The sequence below is a fragment of the Antennarius striatus genome, chromosome 10 (assembly GCF_040054535.1).
Source record: "Antennarius striatus isolate MH-2024 chromosome 10, ASM4005453v1, whole genome shotgun sequence".
Lineage (NCBI taxonomy): Eukaryota > Metazoa > Chordata > Actinopteri > Lophiiformes > Antennariidae > Antennarius > Antennarius striatus.
Genome location: NC_090785.1, coordinates 2,064,448 through 2,084,025, shown reverse-complemented (window position 1 = coordinate 2,084,025; position 19,578 = coordinate 2,064,448). Strand labels below are relative to the sequence as shown.

At 44.3% G+C, this 19,578-nt stretch overlaps 1 protein-coding gene and 1 long non-coding RNA gene across 3 annotated transcripts in view; one reads left to right on the top strand and one right to left on the bottom strand.

The window, feature by feature from the left end:
* The window catches only part of LOC137602531 (uncharacterized), an 89,700-nt gene extending 85,486 nt beyond the window's left edge, over window positions 1–4,214 (top strand). The window contains exon 3 of the long non-coding RNA XR_011037175.1: window positions 3,887–4,214. This is a non-coding gene — a long non-coding RNA (uncharacterized lncRNA). The remainder of the gene's footprint in view (window positions 1–3,886) is intronic.
* Window positions 4,215–4,424: 210 nt separating this feature from the next.
* Window positions 4,425–19,578, bottom strand: part of ankrd50 (ankyrin repeat domain 50) — a 30,989-nt gene continuing 15,835 nt past the window's right edge. For both annotated transcript variants that reach the window (XM_068325356.1, XM_068325357.1), the window contains 2 exons: window positions 6,348–9,895; window positions 4,425–6,127 (listed from right to left, as the gene is read on the bottom strand). In XM_068325356.1, coding sequence (XP_068181457.1) covers window positions 6,351–9,895 — 3,545 coding nt within the window. In that variant the 3' untranslated portion in view covers window positions 4,425–6,127; window positions 6,348–6,350. The remainder of the gene's footprint in view (window positions 6,128–6,347; window positions 9,896–19,578) is intronic.

Genomic DNA, 19,578 nt, shown 5'->3' with positions numbered 1-19,578 from the left:
TGGATGAGATGTGGAAAAAGGAAATGACCGGAGGAGAAAAAAAAAAAAAAAGGTAGTGGATGGAGAAAGATTGAAAGCAAAAAAATGAAACGCTGCCAAAATGAGAAAGTTATCCAGGTGAAAAAGAAAGAAGGAACCGTTGCCAACGTGAGATTCTTCAAAGTTCTGCAGGATGAGCTCAGCACTGATTAAGAAGCGTCTCTCGTACAGTTTCTTCTGTGTTTTGTGCTCATGATGCTAAGCTACAGCAAAAACAAGTGAGAAGGGGCTTTGTCTCAGGATTTACCCCAGGGTTTCTGGGTTGGATTAGGTTCTATGCAGATGACACTCTTCTGTACAAACCAAACTGCGAGGCAGAATGAAATTGGGTTGTTTTAGGAAATCTGTGCGAACGGAGATCATTTTAAAAACACAACAGGAATATCATTGGAGCTAAAGAAAAACAAAGCAGCTCCGTCTTGCATAACGCTGCTCATCCACGCTATAATTCCCCCAAAGGGGAAACGGAATGTCGCCAAAACGTCTTCAGCTACAAACGTCATTCTGCACGGTCACAAAATCATTAAAATAAACGGCGGAAAATAATCATTCTATCATCACCAGGAAACTACTGCGTCTGGGACGCTGGTTTCCTCCTGTTGTTAAAGCGTTGGCACAAGCTGAGCGAGACTTTTTAAAACTTTAGATCTCTTGACATCTTCTTCTCTTTTTATTAATCTGGTAGCTGCCTCTCGTTCTACCGATGATTATTTTTTACAACCCACTTAACAGGACACAGCTCGCTCTCTCCCTGACTTTCCCATGTAGACTCTTGCAAACTTTAAATTCTCAGCTGCTTCTCGCAGATTTTCCCCACATATCTTTGCTGTTGGGTAAAAAAAAAAATAAAAAAATTGCAAATTCCAATTGGTGTGAATTGAATTCTAACATCTCTCGGGCTCGTGTAAAAATCTTAACAAAAATATAAAGAGACACTTTTCCGGGTTACGCCAAAGCTGACATTTTGCTGACATGGGGTGCATCTGATTGTGGATGATTGAAATAAAGCGAGGCGGCTAGGAAACGCTGAGCTCTGCTGCTTTCGCCTCGCACCAGAATATCGTGGTCTTGGGCGCTGCAGCCCTTTCATTGTGAGTCCATTTATTATCCTTGGCTTCAGCTGTAATGATTAATGAGTATGAAAGTGCGTTATAACCCAAACCCCCCCTCCGCTTAAAAGGCCGATGCTCCAGTGTTTTGTCTTTGACTTGAGGTGTTTCACTTATCTTATTCAGGGAAAGTGGAACACCTGTGTGCATGTTGGACCACTGTGTGGAGCTTCAAAGAAGAAAACAGGTTTTCCACAGAGAGTCGATGAAAGCTTTTCATCCACGCTGCCTGATGAGAGACGGTAGGGATTATGTAAACAGGCAACAAAGACGAATACAGTATGTTTAATCTCCGCGTCTCCAGCTTTTGTTGGCTCTGAGTTCCTTCATTGTTGCTTTCGTAGCTGCCCATTTCTTTAAATACGGGCTTTTTAACGAGTGTTTCACGCCACTTCTGCCACGCTGCAGCCAATAGGACGTACGGTAGGAGTACGGGGTAGAAAAAAATAAAAAACTGACCCTCTTTTTGGTGAAATGAGCATTCATTAATGTTCTTTCAGTGCTTTTGATGGATCTAAAGGCGGTTAGTGAAAGCAGATGAGCGCAAGACAAAAGCAAGCTGGAGTCAGAGGTCGTCTTTTAAATGATTGGTTGGTGAACAGCTCATGAATAACCCCGCCAACACCTTCTGTACTTCAATCCAGACCAAGAACGACTTTGTTCGACTCAATCGCTCAAAAACGGAGGAGGCAGGCTGTCAGGAAACATCTGAAAACAACTTTGAGATTACTGCTTGTTGGCGTTTCAAACTCAGCCTGGAGGCTGTCAGAAGTAAAGCAGAAGTTACACATACAACTAGGGTTCTCTGAGTGGGGGCTGGGATGGAGGGGCTGCAAGGTAGCAAGTAATAAGTAGAGGAAGACATTTTCTATTTCAGGTTGATGCCATATTTATATTTCTAGCATTATAGGCCAATCATGTGAAAAATTCAAGTTGAACTTTATTACCATCAATGAATCTCTAGACTTTTGCATTACAAATTTATCACCAGTTTAGACATTTTTCAGCTTGTGCATGTAATACAAACGCTAATAGCATGAATTTCAGTAATTGAAGCGAATCATTTGCAATGCACGACATGAATTCATCATCTATCCTGGTGTTATTCCTTTGCTCTCAGCTGATTGGGCGCCCATTATGCATAACGGAGCATTGCATTGAAGAGAACAGACCAAATGTTAAAAACCGACTGACCTTAACGTAATCTTTTGGTGAATGTAAGTGAATGCATTTAAAGCCTCCAAAGTCAGTGGACGTCCAATTACATCAGGTGTTTCCAGCCAAAGTGTTTAAATTGCGGTCGTTTCCTCGTCTGAATTGTTAAGTAATTGCTGTGAATTTAGGAGAAAAGACATTTCCGGCTCCCAACATGACATTTTGGGACTGTAATCCATCTAAATTTGAAACTCGGCAAGACGGAGGTGCTTGCATGGCTTCACTCAGGTCATTAAAAAAATAAATAAAATAAAGTGAATGGACAGATTTAAACTGCCGTTGGTAAAATCTACTGATGAGTCGGACACTTGAATGCCTCCTTGCTGAATAAGTCGACTGTTTACTCTTGTACAGACGCCAGTTTCCCAGAACGGCAATTAACATTTGGAGAATAAAAATGGTCTGACAAGATGCACTCTGCAACAGTCTCACTTGAGAACTAAATATATGCCTTGGGAACTGAATGTCATATATTCTCTCATCATATTCACACTCGATAAGTTAGTTCTTCACAATTCTGAGCGGGCAACCAAGGAATTTAGGTACGCTTATATACGTAGGAGATAAAAAGTTGTGGCTATTCCTCAGGAATGTTGATCGGTCTGCTCAATCAGAATGGGATTAAATTTGTTTCAGTTTGCTACGCTTCCATTTTCCAATTTCATGAAAACTTTGCAGGAAATCTCCAGGTTTCCATCCATTTAGCATTCATAGCCTTGTCAGAAAAGCTCTTGCATATTTGTGTGTGTGTGTGTGTGTGTGAGAGAGAGACAATATCTGCATGATAATGAGCCTGAATGGAGCCGGCGTTTGGAAACACGACAGCTCCGTCAAACTGCAACGATCCTGCATGTTTGCATTCAAAAACATGAACGGAACAGCATTTTTTTTTTGTTTTTTGATTTAATGATGACCTGGAGTTACTCGAGATTCTCATGCATGCAGGAAATTTTGCACAACAATGCGGTAAAACAAAATCTACTTGATGAAATCTGCACACATATGGCTCACAGGAAGGAGCCGTTGGCTTTTTAAGTTGTGTCTGGACCGACTGGGCTGCAACTGTCGCCATGTTGTGAATATTGTGTGGGAGGTTGTTAGCGCTGTATCCAAAACACGGGCACGGGTGGAGGGGAACCAGATGTGACCACTGGCAGATGGTTCCACAGGAAGCCTTATAGCTTGGACAGTACATACATGACTTCAGCGCCAGGTGGTTTCCTCATTAACACCCACCCTCTCAAAACATACAGAAGAAGCTGGGGCAAAAAAAAAAAGAGATAAAAAATTAATACCACGTCAGCTGCTCTGGCATTTTTCATGAAATTTTTTAGGACGATGGAGCTCAAATCATCAGACGATAACTTTTGCTGCTCTTTCTTTTAAACATGCATGAGTTTAAGTTAGCACTTTTTATTTTACTTTATTTTTTTCCACGACAACACAGCATGTCATTTTTGCAGATTTCATCGAGTAAATCCTGAAACCGCTCAGCGATCTCTTTGCATTGATTTATCCTGCAGGCCCTGCTTGTCCGAGATGAACCGGATGAACCGGAACGTGGGCAGGAAAAGCCTCTCGGCACGCCGTCCCCCTTCCATCTCAGCCTGACCCGGTTACCGTGGAGCCTGTGGCGTTCCTGGTTTGGCCGACCACCGTTAAAGAACAAAGACAGGTATTAACGGCACGCGCTAGTGTCACCACGATGCTGCAGATGAATGAAGAAGATGGAATTTAGCAAACATGGGAATATAGAGAAAATAAAATAATGGTTCCTGCACATTGTTCATTTCACTATTTGCCATCTTCAAAAAAAAAGTTCCATACAGTCGATGGTGCATCAGCGCCATCTCGATCTCTCCTGACCTGGACAGATCAATCAGTCTGCCGTGAATTTAGGAGACGTTGCACTTCAACTCGAAAGATGAAAAAGTGAAAAATAACCTTTGGGTTAATGTCCTCCTGCCTGCACAGAGACGAATCCTACGACTGCTTATAACTCATCCTTTTTGTTGCTACGCTTCCCGCGTGGGGGAAAAAAAAATAAAAAATCAGCACAGGTTTCGTTTTTCAGCAGTAAAGCAAATGTTTATTAAGCACTGTAATATACATCAGAAAATTCCACTTCATATAATACAGGAATTCTTTTTAAAGGAAAGTTGAATGTACATTGTGAGCTATTTACAGTCAAATCAAAGATGACAGACGAAACACAGTCAAGACCAACGATATAACTGCTTAATAAGACTATACAGTATGTGTTCCAACACTGCTTCAGACCCTAATCCTGCCTGCAATCCTTCCGTCGACCCTTCATGGCGTAAGTTTGAGCTACTGCAGTAGTGAAGAGCTGGGAGCTTTCATTAGGGCTTACAAGGGTTTGTGCATGCGATGGGTTTTTACTCCCCGTGATCCCGAGTTCTTTGCAAAAATAGCTCAACTGTTGACAATATGAAAAGCCTGCAAAAATATGACACAGCCTGTAAATGCTAACGCAGCTCCCCACAGTTCATGAGAAACAGATGTTTCAGTTTTCCTTCAGTGTCGCAGTCGCCTCCTCCAGCAGGGTGTCGAGCTTCTCGCGGAGGGGGGGGGGTGAGAAAAGGTTCGTTCAACAACTTCTCAAACAAGATCATTCACAGCTATGAGTCGTCTTAATGGCTGAACCCTTTTTGAGTTGGTTTTAAGTGTCACGCCCCCTGAAAAAAACCCAGTAGTGTTTACTGGAAATGACCCACGTGACAAGAAGGAAACAAACCCTGACTTCTGTTTCTTGCATCGCAGTGGGTTCTACGTTACTCTGCATTTCTCTAAATCGCTGCTTCCACTCAAAACGACTGTGTTTAGCGAGAGACTTTTGCTGACGTTACCAAAAAAAAAAAAAAAAGGGTTATTTAAATATTTTTTTATGCACACACAACATAATAAACACACAAGCAATTGAAAAAATCCCATAGGGACAAAATTATTAAATTTTTTTTTTAAACATTTTCAATCAACCTTCCTCTGTCTTTCTGATATTTGTCATGATACACAAACGCACAAAGCCAACCAAACTGGGAGTCCAAAATAACTGCAGGCAACTTCTGAACACAGCACCATGGTAGAGCGTAACGCAACACAAAAATGCAGCAAAAGTGGCTTTTTTTTCCAAAAAATAAATATGCTTGTATACACTCATGAAGTAAAACTGCCATAATTATCGACATATCACACGCAACGTAGGTTTAGCACACCGATGAAAGGTTAACACAGATTATTTGGGGTCTCTAGAAAGGCTTAAGTTCATACTGTCATGTCCTGTGGTTGGTGACAACGTACTCAGCGGTGCGTTGCTGTCCATGTGAAGAAGTAGACGGAACAAGCGTAATAAGAAATTTAAAAAAAACAAACCGCTTATGTTTCTCTCAAACAATCGCTTTGATAAAAATCAGATGGGATTACAAAAGTGAACAGAACAAATGCATGTGTGTCTTGTTACTCTTTTCTTTTAAAAGTGCATACACTGTTTATTAAATAGCAATTACATTAAATTAAAAAAAAAAAAAAGATAGTTTGCATGAGTACATGAAGAAGGCTGTAACAGATGTAGGCACATCGATGTGTCGGTTGAAGTAAGCTGTAGGCAGCAATCAACGATCGTCCCTTGGTATTATTTTGAGGTCTCCAACTGGTGGGAAAACTAGTATTTTCTTAAGCAGATGAAAACAGTTGCTTTGGCACATTCTCTCCAATGTCTGCATGATGAATGGCATTCAGGACATCTGAAACAGTACAGGAATAACTTGGGTTAATGTCGTGTTTTTGGGAAATCAAGTCTGCTTATTCAGATTCTTCATGCAAAGCTAATGGCGGTTGTGTTGAGCGCAATCCAGTATCAACTGCGCGGCCGATGGACCGACAAACCAAAGTCTGGCTTCGATGCCAACGCCCTAACCTTGATTTCAACTTTCTAGAGCACATATTTTACAAAGAATGGCTTACCGGCTATAATGGAGTCTCTTTTTTGTAGGTGAACCCAGGGTCTGATCCCTCAATCTGCAGTTTCAGGGCTTGTTTAAGGCTTAGCTCGGTTTCCCCTATGGGATAGTTCTCCAGAACATCCTGGTGGCCTCTGTTCTGTACAGTCCGAGGAACGGATACTCGACTCAGGAAAACCTGGTGATTCCCTTGCAGGTGATAGTTGGGGTTGGTCATGATGCCGTTCCTCCTTTTCTCAGAGCAGCTCTGCTGCTGGATGAAGAACTGGTCTTGGCCGTGCACCCTGTCCTGCTTGATTGAGCCGCCGATCATGATCTTGCAATGCGGATCTTTCACCGAGATGTTTGCTACCGATTTGTTGAGGGCAATCCTTTTGTCAAACTGCGTCATCTCATACTCCAGAACCTGGCCTTGGGTCGATGCGATCTTCTTGACTTTCTTCTTGTCTGCCAGAGGTGCCTTACTATTTGATGTCCCGTTCCCAGTCTTGCTTCCACTGGTAGACTTCAGACCAGGTTTTAACTGAGACCAGTCTAAGTCACTGGATGGAGACGATGGCTGCTGGTTAACGGACTTGGTGGTAGAGGAAGGTGACACAATCGATTGTCTACTCCGGCTGCGTGGCAGTGAGTGCTGCTGGATTTGTTCGGTGAACGTCAGTCCGTGGAAACTGTCGATTGGTACGGTCTGCGCTGTGGCGGTGGACGACGTGGTTCTCAAGGAGGAGTTCTTCGAACTCTTGAGGGAATTATTGGACAGGGAGGATTTCTGCCTATCTACTGTGGAATCAGGAGACTCTGACGGAGAACTGAAAGCATGGACTGGTCCGTTGGTTACGCCGCGCCCAGACGACTGCACATCTCCTGCTCCAGTACTGCCAGAGCTGCTCGATTTAATGGTGAGAGACTGCATTTTACCAGTCACTGCCAGTGGGTTCTTCTCTTCCATGGTGTGCACTGGAGAGGGATTGCAACCATTGAGAGTTGTGGCGCCATACTTCTCCAGAAGTTTGATGATCATCGAGTGGCCGCCTTTTGCCGCAACTCTCATTGCCGTACGTCCAAACTGATCGGCATGGTTGGGGTCGGCGCCGTTTTCGAGAAGTATTTGCACGACGTCTATGTGACCCTCTTGTGCAGCGATACCCAACGCCGTCGCTCCCTGGTTGCACGTATGATCCACATGTGTGCCGTTCTCAATCAAAAACTGCACAACCTTTGTGTGTCCTTGCCAGGCAGCCGACTGGAGGGCAGATCTCTTCTCGTTGTCACAGGCGTTCACATCAGCTTGGTAGTTAATCAGCAGCCTCACCATTTCAACATGCCCTTGCCAGCAGGAGACATGGAGGGCTGTTCTGCCCTCGGTGTCGCAGGCTTCCACGTTTGCGCCGTTTTCAAGGAAATACTCTGTCATGGCTAGCTGGTTTTCAAGTGCCAATATGTAGAGCGTCGGCCGTCCGTCGGCGTCTTTGTAATCGATGTCAGCACCGTGGCTCAGCAGCAGTTCGACAATGTCCCTGTGGCCTTCTAGTGCAGCAACCCTGAGAGAATTCCTCCCATCGTAACCCCTCTCGTCAATGCAAGACTTGTTTTCCAGAAGAATGTGCACACAGTCATAATGTCCCTCTTGTGCAGCTAATATCAGCGGGATTCTGCCATCGTTATCAACCTCTGTACAACGAGCGCCTTGCTCGATAAGGGCGTTGCACACTTGGCGGTGGCCCTCGAACGAAGCCATGTGTAGCGGGGTCCAGCCTGCATCGTCCCTGTGATTCTCGTCCAGACCTCTGTCCAGCAGAGTTCTGACCACCTCCACGTTTCCCTGAGCAGACGCTATGCTCAGCACAGTCCTCCCCTCGCTGTCGATGCTGTCGACAGCGGCCCCCCAGAAAAGCAACGTGTTAACAACGGAGGCGTGGCCCATCGATGCAGCGGCGAGTAGCGGGGTGCGACCGTTGTTGTCTGTGTGATCCACGTCAGCCCCGCCTTCTAAAAGCAGATCAACTACGTCAACGTGTCCTTCATAGCCCGCCACAAGTAGGGGGGTCATGCAGTCCTTATCGCAGTGGTCAACCTCTGCTCCCCGGTCAATTAGAAGGCTCACAACCGAAGCGTGGCCTTTACTGGCAGGGACACAGAGAGCAGCGACGGACAGAGCGGTCCTGCCATCCACGTCTTCATGATTCACTTCAGCTCCGTGGTCTAAGAGGTGCTCAACAATCTCCCTGTGTCCCATGTAAGCTGCAGCAATCAGAGCTGTTCTTCCTTCATTGTCCGCCTTGTTCACCTCAGCCCCGTGCTGGAGAAGGTTCAAAACGATGTCTTCGTGACCTCCCCAAGCAGCGGCTCTCAAGGCAGTCCTACCATCGGCGTCAGCACAGTCCACTTTGGCACCAGCGTAAAGCAAAGCAGACACAACTTCTGAGTGTCCACCCCAAGCTGCAGAGCGCAGGGCGGTCCACCCATCGTGATCGGTGTGGTTTATGTTGGCCTCACACCCAATTAGGCAGTTGACCACTTTGGTATGACCCTGCCTCGCAGCAAGAGTAAGTGCCGTTTGTCCGTGGTTGTCCTCCAGCTCCATGTTTGCCCCTCTAGATATCAGCAAGTTGACCACGTCGAGGTTTCCACTGTAGGCGGCGTTGGCCAGCAGAGTTCTCCCACTGGAGTCGCACTGGTTCACAGACGCCCCGTTGTCAAGTAATGTCCGAATGGAATCCTCTCTTTCAAGGGCCTGTTGTACAATACACGACGCGTGATCGTCCTCGTTGTTCACGTGAGCTCCAGCTTTGACCAGAAGTTGCAGGACTTCTTGTTCTCTCGGGATCGATGTGGTGAGCGAGTCTTTAGCAGGAGTTCCATTCCAAACCATCCACAAAGCCAGATTAAAGGGTTCAATCTGCAGATTGGAATTGACCAGGTGAAGAGCGAATTCCTGCACTTCAAGTGGCTTCAGCTGCCTTGCCCGACAAGTGTAACTCATTGCGAGCATTCTATGTCCCTCTGCTGCGTTGCACAAGTACTTCTGGGTGCAATGCTTCACATCCAGGAGCCACTCTGCAAAACTGTAGTGAAAAAGGATTTTGGTACTCCCAAGACCATCAACCAGCAATTTTGAGAGAATGTCCATCTTTTTCTGAAATTCTTCCATGGTCAGTGTCATGTTTTTGGTCCAGACTGCGTGGTACAGTTCCTTGACCGTGAGTGGCCTACAAGTTGCCAGGATTACATTAAGGATGGGCTGGACTTTGGCAAACTGTTTTCTGACAAATAGTCTCTGGCAGAGCCACAGGTAGAGGCCATTGAGAGTGCCAGGGATGTCACGGATCTCCCGAAGCATGATGAAGTTCTCCACCACGCCATCTAGCACTCGCTCCAGGTAAAGGAAGCAGCCACTGCTTTTGATATGGAGCTGGTTGAGCATCTCGGCTGTCTCCTTGGTCAGGTGCTGCCTCAGGGCCTCCTCTTGGTCCAGCCTGTGGAGGATGTACTGTTGCACATCTTTGACGATGTAGGCTTTGCGAAGGTCATCGAGGCTGATTTTACGGAACCCTGAAAGAAAACAAACGGACGTTAGGATTCTGGCAATAAATTGATCAAACGCAGAGGAAATCCAGATGATTAAATACACATTTACAATTAATTCAATCCATTCCATGAAGAGCGTGAAGACATAAATGAAAAAATAAATGGCAGCAGTTGTAGATATCATAGCCAAAGCAACCCTTGAGTCATTATCTTAAGTCCGACCGTGAGATCCTACCCGGTATTTATCCACTGACCTCGTTCTTTTCTAATTAAGATGAAGCCAACCTCGAATTTCCTCAGGCAGGATAATTAACAGCAAAGCCATTTAAATTGTTAAATAAAAAACTTCAAGAGGAATTAAAAGCACAACCCCTCTGGCTGCTGAATACATACGAGCCACAGGAGTTCAAAACCAGGTTTAGACCACAAATACACAAATATCTTGTGAAAACAAAACCACAGGAATTTGTGTGCTTGTGAAGCAGAAGCAAATTCAGATAATTCAATAGTCAGTATATCACAATATACCTGCACTGTTTTAAGTTTTATGTATTCAAACATTCTGCTTGGAGGGGAAAATATCCTATGTTAATATCAAAGTCCATCAATTTCTTGTATTAATAATCAGTAGAGGTCAATCTTATTCAAGAATCATAACAGAGACTATGAAACACATCTGTACTACAGCACTTATCATGCAACATCCTCCTGGCACAAATCCTCATGAAAAGAGACATTACTGCAGTGAGTCTAAAAACATGAGCATTAATGGAAATTCCTCCCTGGGAAAAACGAGCCCATAATGGCCTTGGCTAATGGATCTTCAGTGGACTTTGCTCCACGTTAAAACAGTCTGTCCATGGTCTGCGTGGCCACCAGCCCAAGGGCAAGAACGGCATTTTTACATACTTATATTTACACTTCCCATGGTTCCCGGGGTTACTGGAACAGGATATAAATGTCACCAGAGGCTCTGTCTGCATTATTGACATACTGTACTCCACTATAAACCAACGTTGGGGAAATGAGTTGCTTTTTCCTCTCTTGAAAGGTGCATTTATAGGTCAGCCTGTGCTTGAATTTCATTAGCGTTGACTTTTAAATGTAAGGTTATTGTATTAATATGAGGCATCTGATTATGAGCTGACAGGAAGCAACAAAATGAAGCACCTCTACTTGTCTTTTTTAACAGTTGACTGATTCTTTTGGTTATATAACATGACTTTTCCCTCGACATGTAATGAATCAGACTGTCACCACACCTGGGGCAGTTCTCTGTTCATTTCACCACCATTGTGTGGGTAGAAAAGCCTGTGAAATCTTACTCCACACTGGGCCAGTGGCTCCCCACACCTGGAAGCCGATAACAAAACTGACGAGTTCACCAGAGTTCCCATGCAGGTGTTGACAGTTTGGACAACAGGATCCTGGTAAACAGAAGGAGCGATGGCTTTTCTTTATCATCTGCTCCAGAGTTTGTTTAAGATAAGCACAACTCCACCAACCGTGTCCCGCAATTATCTCCTTTAACTTTGTCCTTGAGGCCTTTGTTGTGTTTCAAACTGTGATAAAAGTCTCGAAATACAGAAACCACAAGTCACATACTGACCAGGTTTAATTAAATCCTTGGATATGTTGTAAAAATACAGGAATCTGAGGAGAAATTATTCAGATTTTTACTGCACAATTTACCAACAACGAAAGTATTTTACAGCACAGCCACCCCCAAATGAGTAGGGGGCATGTTTAAACGTAACATTGAATGAATAACACTGGATGAAACATGAGATAAATATTCCTCCAAGTTATTCAACAGTGATTCTCTTCTGAACATTTGCAGCTGAACCCGTGAGAGACAGCTGAATAATTGTAATCAGTAAGAACTGTAAAGTGTTGCCCCCTAGCATGAGACCATATAACTGCCAAGTCATTACAACAACTCAATGACCCCAACCCGCTTTCCGTCTGTTATTGTTTTCAGAGACTGCGAGCGTTTTCCACCCTCCCTTTATGCTCTTTTCTTCCTCTGCACCCACTCCCACTCCAGACAGGGAGAAGCCACCGACATGAGAAGTGACAAGAACAAAGTAGGAATGCATAGCGGTCCTAAACACACCAGTACTCCTGTATTTGGGGACTAAACATCGTTGTGTTTCATTTAAACACCATCTTCAATTTCATTACGGCTAAGCAAAAATATCAAAAGGTGTTATTTATTCTTCAAGAGTGTGCTCACTAGTCCTCTGGTTCCAACTTCAAGCTCTGAAGATCAAATTTCAGTCATGCAATTAGGTCATTTTTCACACTTCCTTGCATTTTCCCCCAACATTTTGTTTCATGTCCAGTTCTTTATGTCCCTTTGTGGACCATAATGGTTGTTTTAGCTCGTGAGTTTCCTTCCCCGTTTTTGAAGTGCTGTCGACGGATTCGCAGTGTGAAGGTTTTATTTACACTTTATTTTGAAAGACGAGCATCTGACGCAATCACATCAAAGACTGGACTCAAACCTTCCATTGGACACTCTGGATTTGCTCCAGTTGGGACAGGAAACCCACTAGTGGAGAGGGTAGGAAGAGGCCAACGAGGGGGCGACACAAGAACAATAAAAACAAGACTTCAGGGCACCAATAAAAAAAAGTCTCACCCCGCAGGATTTGAACAAAAAAAGTGACATTTAATATTTTGTCTTAATGTAGACTCATCCTATTTGCAGACATCATCAAATTCTAGAGATACTGCTCTGTCGTGAATATTTTCTGCAGGGAAATGAAGGAAAAATGCTTCTGTGCTGTAGTTTCTCTTACATTCCATTTGCTGACATACCAATTATAAACATACAGTGACTGGAAAAGCTGGAGGAGGGACAAAGAGACAAAAAAAATCTTGACTGCAGCCACCATGAAATAAAACACTTGCTTGGCTAAAAGAGGCTTTAACAAATAAAACTGAATGTGCAAGAATGAAAATACCAGGCAAGACCCTCTGGTTAGAACCCATTAGAAATAAAAAACAAAACAAAAAGGACCTCTTCTCTCAGTTGGACGAGGATGAGCTACAATTTCCACTAAAGTCATCAGCAAACTTTGCAAGACTTGGATGTCAAAAGTGAAGTCATGGCATTATTACTGCCCTAATCACGCAGATAAAGCACTAAAAGGCAACCACAGGGAGAAAGTCATCCAACCTTTATTTGATGACTGCGGTGTAACAGGAACTACTATTAAGTGCTACGCAAGAATGCAGGAACTTTCATTGGCTTCAAATATTCAACTGCCTTCCAAGAACCATTTGGGGTTTTTCGCTAACCGTCATGAAGGCCTAGGTTGTGCGCCATTAATAAGTAGGCTACGGAGACTGTAGCCGAGTATTGTGTATGCAAGAGAGCTCGGAACAAAAGTGAGTGCTAAACAAGCAACAAATGACACATTCATCAGGGCGAGAGATGCAGCTCCTGAGGACTGGCCTCTGAGCCAGCTGCTGCTCATTACAGAACTGGATACCAGCCACCGGAGACAGAGCTATGGGCACAAAAGACTGACTGTTTGCCTTCTAGATTAATTCCTCAGATGACAAACGAGGCAACGCGTGTTCATGCGAGTCGGGAACTAAGAAGTCCGAACTCATCGAACAGGAGTTTTGGGAGTGGTGGCGGTGTCTTGGATAGGGCACGTTCCTCGCAGGGCATCACCTTGGGTCATCTGATCTATAAAGAAAACAGAAACCCAAGCCTGGCTTGCCCTCTTCGTCGGAGCTCTCCAGTAAACCCGGGCTCGACAAACGTCTGTTCGACAGCTGCAGCGTTCCGGGCTCCAAAAAACACCAGAGCGCCAACCCCCTAAACACAAGTATGTGGATGAGAGTCCGCTCCAACCGTCTGGAAACAACAGCCTTTTGAAACGAGTTCTGCTATTTAATCTTTGAAAAATACCATTTGATTACATACGCTTCGACGAATGGATGAAAAATGTGGCTAATTCACAAGTGGGAAAGGATAACGTCTGGCACTAAGAAGATTTGACTCTAATGGGACAATAATTTGACTGCAAAAAGACAACTACTGCAAGAGAGAATCATTCAAGCAGAGGCCTTCATGCGGTGAACGGTCCCTGCTAGTCTTACCCGGGCAAGAAGTACAGAAATCATTAGTTTAACAATTAAATTCATGTTTTGCTTCAGGCACGTGAAAACAGTCCTGCCCAAACACGTTTCTCGCTGATTTTCAAACAGGAAGTGAAAGAGTTTCCAGGCAAGCCTGTTGTGGTGCAGCTGAGTTGAAGGGGCGGGGCCAACGGGAATTCATTTTACACACAGAATAATTACCTGCCTGTTAAAAGTGACAGCATTTTGTCAGGAGAGAGAACAGCTGAGTTAATCATTCATGCTGGGATGGATGTTTTGTGTGCTGGCATTGGCTGCGTTGCTGAGGGACTTGAAGACTTTGCTTTGCAGATGAGGCCTAAATTAATGATCGGCGAGTGTGAGGGACACTCTCCCACGCAATTAATGGTGCAATTTTTACATGCCTCTACTTATGCGATGGTGCTAGAGCGAGTTCTGCTCGTTTCATAACACCGGAAAGCAGTGGATGACGAGGCGATGGGTCGATGAGGCCGTCCTCTTGTGAGAAATCACATTTCGTCCATTAGTTTCATGAAACTATGCAAAAGAGCGTCTCGTATGTTGGGAATTTTATGCATTATATTTATTCGAAAATTTTACTTTTTATCACATATGTAACAGGAACTGCACTAATGGACAACTTAAAAGACTACTTTCTGGCTTTATTCGAGGAAAACCACCTGTAGCAGAGTATTTCATGCTAGCTATGAAGGGTCGTAGGTCGACACAATATATAATCTGGGCGTTGGCATTCTATATGTGAAACCCTGTAAGGCAAATTAATGCTGAAGTAGACCCAACATGGCCCTTATTTCCCCATGACTAATCTATGAAAGCTGTATGTGTGATAAAATTCACTCTAAATGACAGATTGTTGGATAAACGTAGTTGGTCAATAGTCAGCTTCAGCCGACTCGTGGTGAAATGTAAGCCTCGCTTCTGGAGGAACAATCTGGCGGCACTCGTTAAACTTGGAGCAGAACTCTTTGAGTTGTCTTTCTTTTCTGTGGTTGTGAACCGAATTGGAACTGAACTGTTTTCTGGTTGTGGGGGAAAATGAACTGACTCCTTTCCAAGTGTGTTGAACTGCGGGGACATGTCCATTACACACACTGATACCCACAACACTATTGCTTTGCTTGCTCCAGTTAATACATTTATTGAAAACTGAATTTAGCTGCGGTCTATCTGTTGTTTTTTTTTGGTGATGTATATTTCACTGCTACTTGTTATTTTCTTTATTGCTGCATATGGTTGAACCGTTTTTATACTGGCTAAGCACTGACTTCCTGATGAATGGGCGACCGCTGACTGGCAGCCCCGTTCATTTTAAAGCGACAAGACTGACAGGAGGTCATTACGGTGTTGAAAGAGAGCAAGTCATAAGTTTGTGCACCTGGTCACTCATTCCATCCCATACTGGCTATCTACTTAGAGTTGTCTCTATATATCATGGGGCGTCTTTCAGTTGCACAGATGGTTGGAAATTTTATCCAAGGGAAGAAATTCCCAACGAGAACTGAAATAATACCGTTAAACTGGCAGCTAGAAAACAAGGCCTGAATTTTATGCGCTTTATTGAAACTGCCAGTTGGCTAATATTTGTAATCGGGGAATAATCTCACACCACACAGCCCTTTTTGTTTATCGCCCTAAAGTTGTCTGTGTTTGTTGGAGTTTTTTAACCCAATTTCCTTAATCGCCGTCTGTTTTTGTTCATTATGGCTCCCGCTGACCTCCGGGTAACCTCATTTAGCCTAACAAGCACATGTTTCCATTCACCTGCATGGGGATCAAGTCGGTCTAGCATGTCAGTCGCGTTTTATAGGCCATCAAGTCAAATAAGCCATTATCTGCTATCAACAAGCGGTGCCAGGAAGGTCTGGAACCACTTTAAAAAAGATTTCATGGGGTCCAGACTGCAGCGTTGGTGCGAGAAAAGCTCCTTACTGAGGAATTGGGTACTTGCAAAGTCATCGTTGGTATGAAGTTTAAGGTAAAAAAAAAAAAAAAAAAAATCTCCCCCTATATTTACTTTAGAGCCATTTACCTCCACAGTAGCATCGAGCGAATGCCAGAAATTCCACGGCATTCATTCTAACGAAGGTTTAAATGAGTTTTCATTTAAATGGCCTTCAATTAAAGCAAAAATTGACGAGTCACATTCTCTGTGTGAGGGCTGAAGCGAGAAAAAGTCTCACATCCATAATAATTCGGTGGGGGCATGCCACATACCAAAGGGCATCACCTCAGGAAGAAAGAGACGAGTCAGTTCATCATCGCTGTTCAGAACGGTGCTACCGCAGAGCAGCACCCAAGGTGTTATAGATACAGACAGGGTAGACCTGTAATTTGCCCGGCTGTCAGACTGCATGGTGGTAAATTACAGTATTCAGCCAGGATTATGGTCTTCAGCTCATCCAAAGTGAAGCTCAACATGCAGCCTCACAGACGACAACTCATACATGAATGTGGACATAAATCAGCTTGTCTGTGTAAGCCAATTTCAAGAAAAGGGGGAGGTAAGCTAATTAAATGTGTTGTCCTTGCTCTTGTGATCCAGGCATCGAGGCAAAGAAAGAACCAATTCTAAAGAGAAAGGAAGGAGGGGACAGACATGGCTTTTATTGTATTTTGCTGGTGGGAGACATTTGCTGAAAGTGCTCTTTGGTTTAATTTTGTGGAATTTAGTTTCAGGCCAATGTGTGTTGGAATTTGGGCTTTTTAATTTTTGTTTTTTAAGTGTGCCTTGGAGCTCCTTTTCCTATCAGTGCCTAAAATTGTTCTTGGCGCTGGATCACTTGTAAAAACGCGCAATTTTATTTTATAGTTAAGTTTCAAATTCATTTGTCGCCTTGGTACAAACATTCTTCAAATGATACCGCAAAATGTCATTTACTAGCCATCTTTGTCTCTCTTCGGGTAACATTCCACGGCCCAGAAGAAATAAACCATCCTCGCAGCTTTACGACTGTGTTTGTACTGTCAGTCGGCCAGAAGACCCCGTGGTCCCTCCGGTGGGGTCTCGCGTTTGTCCAAATACAAACAATCCCAAAAAGACTCCTAATCTGAGGGACTGTTCAGAGTCTTGTCGACCTTTCGTTCTTGCATGCCCTCCTTTACGTTGACAGTCGGGCCTCTGGACAAAAGGGCTGCCCAGAGCGCTGGAGGAGGGCGCATACTTTAAACAGGGCTGCTCTTTTCATTTGCCATCATAGGTGGTAAATCAGTTCTGTCCCCTTGACGGGCAAAAGAAAGCTCCATTCACGACGGGACGGTGGATGTGGAAGATGCGGTTCAAGCCTTCACCAGGGTGGGCTGACGGTTATCTGAAGACACGCAAATACAGGAAACTTGGACCCAACCCCAGAGTCGCAATTTCCTGAGAGCAGTTGTGGAATTTGGAGTGACTCATCGACAACGTGGAAGAAGACCTGCCGAATTACCTTAGGGGTAATAAACCCCGAATGTGAGCCTGATTTGTCATTCTAGATAGGAAATGAGTAAAGCCTCCATCAATACGCCTCACAAGGTGATCGTCTTGTTAAAGCGGGGACATGCAGCCGTAACATTCCTCAGGCTGAGCCTGGAATATAACTTCAAGTCTTAATTACAGCAGTGAATCATAGCCAACAGTGGCTGGTGTATATAAGTGTACATGTGTGGCTGTTGTCCAAGTGTGTAGCTGCTACAACCACACAACTCCTGCCAAGCGCCCCCCGTGACCAACTACAAGTCTTAAGGGTAAAATTAGGAAATAAATGAAAACACGTTGTATTTCATAAAAGTGGAAATCCATCTAATTGAAGGTGCTGTAACACAGCGGAGCAGGAATGCGGTTGTTGGAGGGGAGTTATTACGCTTCGCGGCTCCGGCGGCACACTGTGTTATTATAAAAACTGGCGCTGACAAATCCACCGCTTCGTCTTTCCTCATCACCCACGTCGATCAAATTTCCTACAGCATCTTTCTCAAGGTTTTTGGTTTATTCCCCTAAGGTGCGCAGATTAGTCACAACACGCTTCCACACAGGATGATATAGGGTTTTCATTATCACAATAAGACGGCTAACAGAATCTAATCGAAGTCTTTTACCTCCTCTGTTTAGGTTGTTATTTAACTGTGGTTCAGCTCAGTCAGCAGAGCGTCTACCCCGAGTACTGAGGCCTCTAGAGATGGACACGGGTTCAACTCTTCCCTCTAGGTTTCTCAAGTATTTCCTGATTCATCTTTCGCTGTGAACAATGAAGAACAGCAGATAAAATTACTTCAACTCTGTCACTGAGGATAACCAATGTTTGGGAGCAGCCAAAAGCAGATTTATGTTATTTAATTGGCTACTAGGGTGAGTCCATGTTAAAAAAAAATTATACAACAAGACTCTCCACCGAAATGAGACTGATTTTAGCTTGAATACCAGAAAGAACTGAGAAAATTAAACTAACCATGCTCTGCTGCGTGTGATTTATCCAGTCAATCCAGAATTTCAAGATGTAAATGTATTTAATGAGCCACAAAGAATCGACTTCCTCTCTTGTTAAGATACTAAAATCTGCGCTGAACTTAAGACTATTTTGTGTGATGCACTCCTCTCTACCCTCATGTTCACTCCTCGCTATCCTTACCATTTGGGAAAGAGTGACTCTGACAAGCGTGCGCCACAAACAATGTCGTCCAGATGGTAGCCATTACGGTCGTGCCTCCGCGCGATAAAAAGATCACACACTAGGTTGGATCTAATGCGATGAGGGGGTGAGGATTAAAACGAGCCTGTAATTATTTTAACAAGATCGTGAGGTGATTTTTTTTTGGGGGGGGAAACAAAGAAATGCAACTAATATTGAATAGGCAGGCGTTGATTTGGAACGTTTTACAGGAAATCGCTGCCTTTGACTTTTGCAAAAAGCAAGAATACCATGATGCGAGCTGGAGGTATGTGCATGTCTCTGAGGCTGTTTCTATTTAAAATCCCAACCCCCTATCTCCCACCTCAACCCCGCCTCTCTTACCCCCCATTCCCTTGCTCTCTCCCTTCTGCCGGAGGCCTTGTTAAATTGGCACAGATTCCCAACCAAAAAAAAAAAAAAATCGCTGCCTAAGTGTTTCCACTCTGCTACCCATAACACGGCCTTACAGTAGCAGAGGGGTGCGTGCACAAGCCTCTCTTCATACGTCTGCTTTCACCGGGGATGTTAAGAAGCAGCGCCGACCAGTTTTCAGATCGACCCTCTGCTTATTTACATCTCCAGGTCTCATTGAGATGATGCCGGAGCGAGCGAGGCTCGAACAAACCTGAGCGATCGTATAAGGCAGCCGAAGCCTACTCGTCATATTCCCGTACCCCTCCTCGCGCTAACAGAACGTTCTTTGTTTGCCAGGTTTCGGCCAGGCGGATGCAAACGAAGCATTCTGAGAGCCTCCTTCTTCCTGCCCAGTCTCAGAGGTGATGAAAACTTCCCAAAATGCATTCCTTTCTGAGGCAGGAATACCAAGTTTTACTCCAGGGGAAGACAGACTATTAGCAACGGCAAAAACGTTCCAGCGGATGCAGTACGTCGGATTCTGGTGGCTTTAAGTCGTTGAACACA